General features: G+C 55.8%; 1 protein-coding gene across 1 annotated transcript; it reads left to right on the top strand.

Moving 5' to 3' along the window:
- Positions 1-561: 561 nt before the first annotated feature.
- Positions 562-1,890, top strand: E0L32_011091 (uncharacterized protein; the record flags this gene model as incomplete). Its single annotated transcript, XM_031133782.1, has 2 exons — positions 562-1,773; positions 1,843-1,890. 2 exons carry the CDS (start codon positions 562-564, stop codon positions 1,888-1,890), a joined length of 1,260 nt encoding a protein of 419 aa, XP_030988734.1.
- Between the last annotated feature and the right edge of the window lie 1,573 nt (positions 1,891-3,463).

The following is a 3,463-nucleotide window of genomic DNA, read 5'->3' as shown; positions in this document are numbered from 1 at the left end:
TTCTTTGTGCCCCCCCCCCCCCCCCCCAGCCAACTCCAGTCACTCATTTTCAACGCCCACCTAGCACAGCAGACGCTCCATCCACTCAAAACCACCTGTTCCTGTCTCTCCCTTTCCACATCTCATCCCACACTCGTTCTCGCAGCCCTTCTCACGACTCATCGCGCGTCAAATTCCTCATTCCAACTGAGGGCACTCGCTCTCTACCACACTCTTTTAGGAATCGCGAACGTACGCTACCATACCGCTCGTTACCTACAGGCCCGATCACGATCACACCAACATCACAATCTAACCATCTCAAGAGTAAGTGCTTGTGCCTCCCCTCGACCAGTATCCACCGCCGCCATCGTCCAAACCAGCACTGCGTCCCCGAACCGATCTGCTCCAGAGCAAGACACGCGGGACATAAACACCGCCTCATGCCCCTGTGGAATGGGACCAAGACTGACGCACAGTTCCCTCTCAGTTATACTTAATCTTTGACAACGCCTCCCGCCTTCCCAAATTGGCCGAACCTGGAAACATCGAATTCGACGGACTCGAGATAGGTTGGCGAAAATGAAGGGAATTATCAAGCTCGCCATCGCGGCCACCATGGTCGCGAGCGCCACGGCCGACGCTCACCACCACCAGCACGCTCACCTGCATGCTAAGAAGCACAGCCCGGTCGAGAAGCGTGAGCTCGTCGTCACCTACGTCCAGGGCCCGACCGAGACCGCCTACGTGTACGAGAATGGCGAGGCTGTCGCCGCTGCCGATGCCAAGGCTTGCTTGGAGGGTGGTGACTGCAAGGTCGTTGGAGCCAGCACCCCCACCTTCTCTCCTCCCCCGCCGCCGCCCAAGCCGACGACGACGAGCTCGCTCGCCGCCCAGTTCTTCGAGCAGAAGACCACTTCTTCTTCGTCGCCTCCCCCGGCACCCAAGCCGACCACTTCGGCCCCCGCTCAGCAGTCGTCGTCCTCGAGCAACACCGGCGCCACGGGCCTCGACGCCGACTTCCCCAGCGGACAGGTCCCTTGCAGCGTCTTCCCCTCGCAGTACGGCGCCGTGGCTCTGGACTGGCTGAACCTCGAGGGCTGGGCCAGTTACCAGACCCCCCGGAACTCGTGGGTCAAGGGCATGGCTATCGCCGATATCGACCAGCCCATCAGCGGAAGCTGCCCCAAGAACACCTTCGCCTCGTATGCCTGCCCTCCGGGCTACACCAAGTCCCAGTGGCCCGTTGACTCCCAGGGAGCCACTGGCCAGTCGATCGGTGGTCTCTGGTGCAACTCCAACGGTATGCTGGAGCTCACCAACCCTGCTTTCAAGACCCTCTGCATTCCCGGTGCTGGTGGTATCTCCATCAGGAACGAGCTCAGCGGCACTGCCTGCACTTGCCAGACCAACTACCCCGGTGACGAGAAGATGTCGATCCCCTTCTGCACCGACCCTGGCCAGACTCTGACCCTGACCAACATGGACGCCGCCAAGTCGTACATGTGGCAAGGAAAGTACACCAGCGGCCAGTTCTACGTCAACCCCTTGAATGTGGCCAAGAAGGACGCTTGCACCTGGAACAGCCCTACCAACCCCAGCTCGGCTGGTAACTGGGCCCCGACCAACATTGGTGCTGGCAAGGACATCCACGGCATCACCTACATCTCCATCTTTGCCAACCTGCCCACCAGCTCGGCCATCCTCGACTTCGACATTGAGATCCAGGGTGACATTACTGCTCCTTGCTGGCTGAAGGGTGGAAAGTACTACGGCGGCGGTAACGGCTGCACTGTAAGTTGTCCCTGAGGAAATACGCATCCTTTACTCGCCCGCTCTGGTGACTGACCTGATCATCTATAGACCGCTATTTCCGGTAACGGCAAGGCCACCATCGTCTTCAAGCACTGATCAACCCCTGGGCTATCTGGCAAGGGCTTCCGATTGCATTCTTACTGAGGAGACTCTCAACGCACCGCCAGAATCATCTGCATTGGGTTTTCTTACTTGTGTATACTTTTTGGCATTTCGCATTGTGTATTAAGGTGGTCGGTCTCGGATAGCAAGGGATCCCCCCCCAAAGTTGGAAGATGATGGCAGGGGCGGGCCGAGGATGCACGTTCTCGCAAGGATCCGCGCCCCTCAGGATTGACAACCGATATTGGGTTCACATTCTGTTGTCCTTGGCTAATCAACCGCAACGTCGTTCGTCATCTTTCCCACGTCGCAAGCAAAGTTGTTTTTTGGACTGCAGGGCAGCACTCATCGCATCAGTTTGGTCGTTTTTTCGCGTAGTCTTTATCGCCACCGTCAGTCCTCACCCCCAGCGGCCCCTTTAGATCTCTCGAGTAGAAGAATGCTTGTGGCTGGCTCCTGCAGGCGAACATCGCGTACCGTTTTCCAACCATCACGACTCCTTACGACGCGCCCCGCGAGACAAGACCTTGCGACGCAAACCGCTGGAGGAGGGAGGGATGGGTGGGCAAAGTAGGATGGAAAATCGACGAGAGGGAGTAGTGGTTCTCGTGGGTTGCTGGACCGCGATTCAGAGGAAGGGGAGAGAGTAAGGAGAATCAGGATAATATCAAGATCATCTCTCATGCATCCCGTTCTCCCTCAGCGATGAGTGGCAACGAGCAAGATATCCTATCAAAGATCAATCTTTCCCCCTCCCGGACCTTCTCGGCGACTATCCCTCTCAACTTTTCCTTTGTTGTTTGTGTATCTCGGACTGTACAATTTTACTTTTCACTTCTACCAACTAGAGGTCCCCTCTACCATTTTCCCATTGGCTCATGAAACGCAATATTATATCTCGTTTCATCCAACTCGCCTCTTGAACAAGATAATTACCCTGTGTGGGAGGAAGTGCTCGCAGTATATAGAGTGGACTGACGTTGTTGCATTCCGATATCATTTTAATCGTTACTCGCCTTTCATCTCTCCCGCCTTGCAATCTACCACGCTCTTCTCGTGTGATCGTGACTCTCCGTTTCACCCCTCTCGAAAGAGACGGGCTGTCTTTTGCTCTTTGCCTGACTGACTGAGACACGATCAACAATATTACAAACACCAGGGGAACCACAAAGCTGGTCTAGTAAAAAAAGTCACCGCGTGCTGTCTTTGTTGACGGAAGCGGTCCGCCCCGCCCCGGACACCACTAACAAGTCGTGCCCGTACCCCGGGACATCAAGTTGGACTGTGTACAAGTAGAGTAATAGCCAGACTGTAACCATATATGATGAGACTTTACGAGTCTTGCGAGGCAAGAAACACCATCCGGTCTATCGCCAGCCCCATGCCAAGATCACTAATCTCCACGGCACTCTGTTGCCGATCCGGTAAGGTTCGACATCAGGCAAGCCGAGATCACGACGGACCGGCCCTCGAACATACGAGATGCGTGTTCGCCTCACAACATCTTGGATCTCGCAATTTCTTACCTGTACGGAGTACTGGATGCAAAATTGGGCGCTTCCTTCGT

The sequence above is a fragment of the Thyridium curvatum genome, assembly GCF_004353045.1.
Source record: "Thyridium curvatum strain D216 chromosome Unknown NODE_97_length_144783_cov_81.221394, whole genome shotgun sequence".
NCBI classification, from domain to species: Eukaryota; Fungi; Ascomycota; class Sordariomycetes; order Thyridiales; family Thyridiaceae; genus Thyridium; species Thyridium curvatum.
This window is presented reverse-complemented; position numbering and strand designations above follow the sequence as displayed.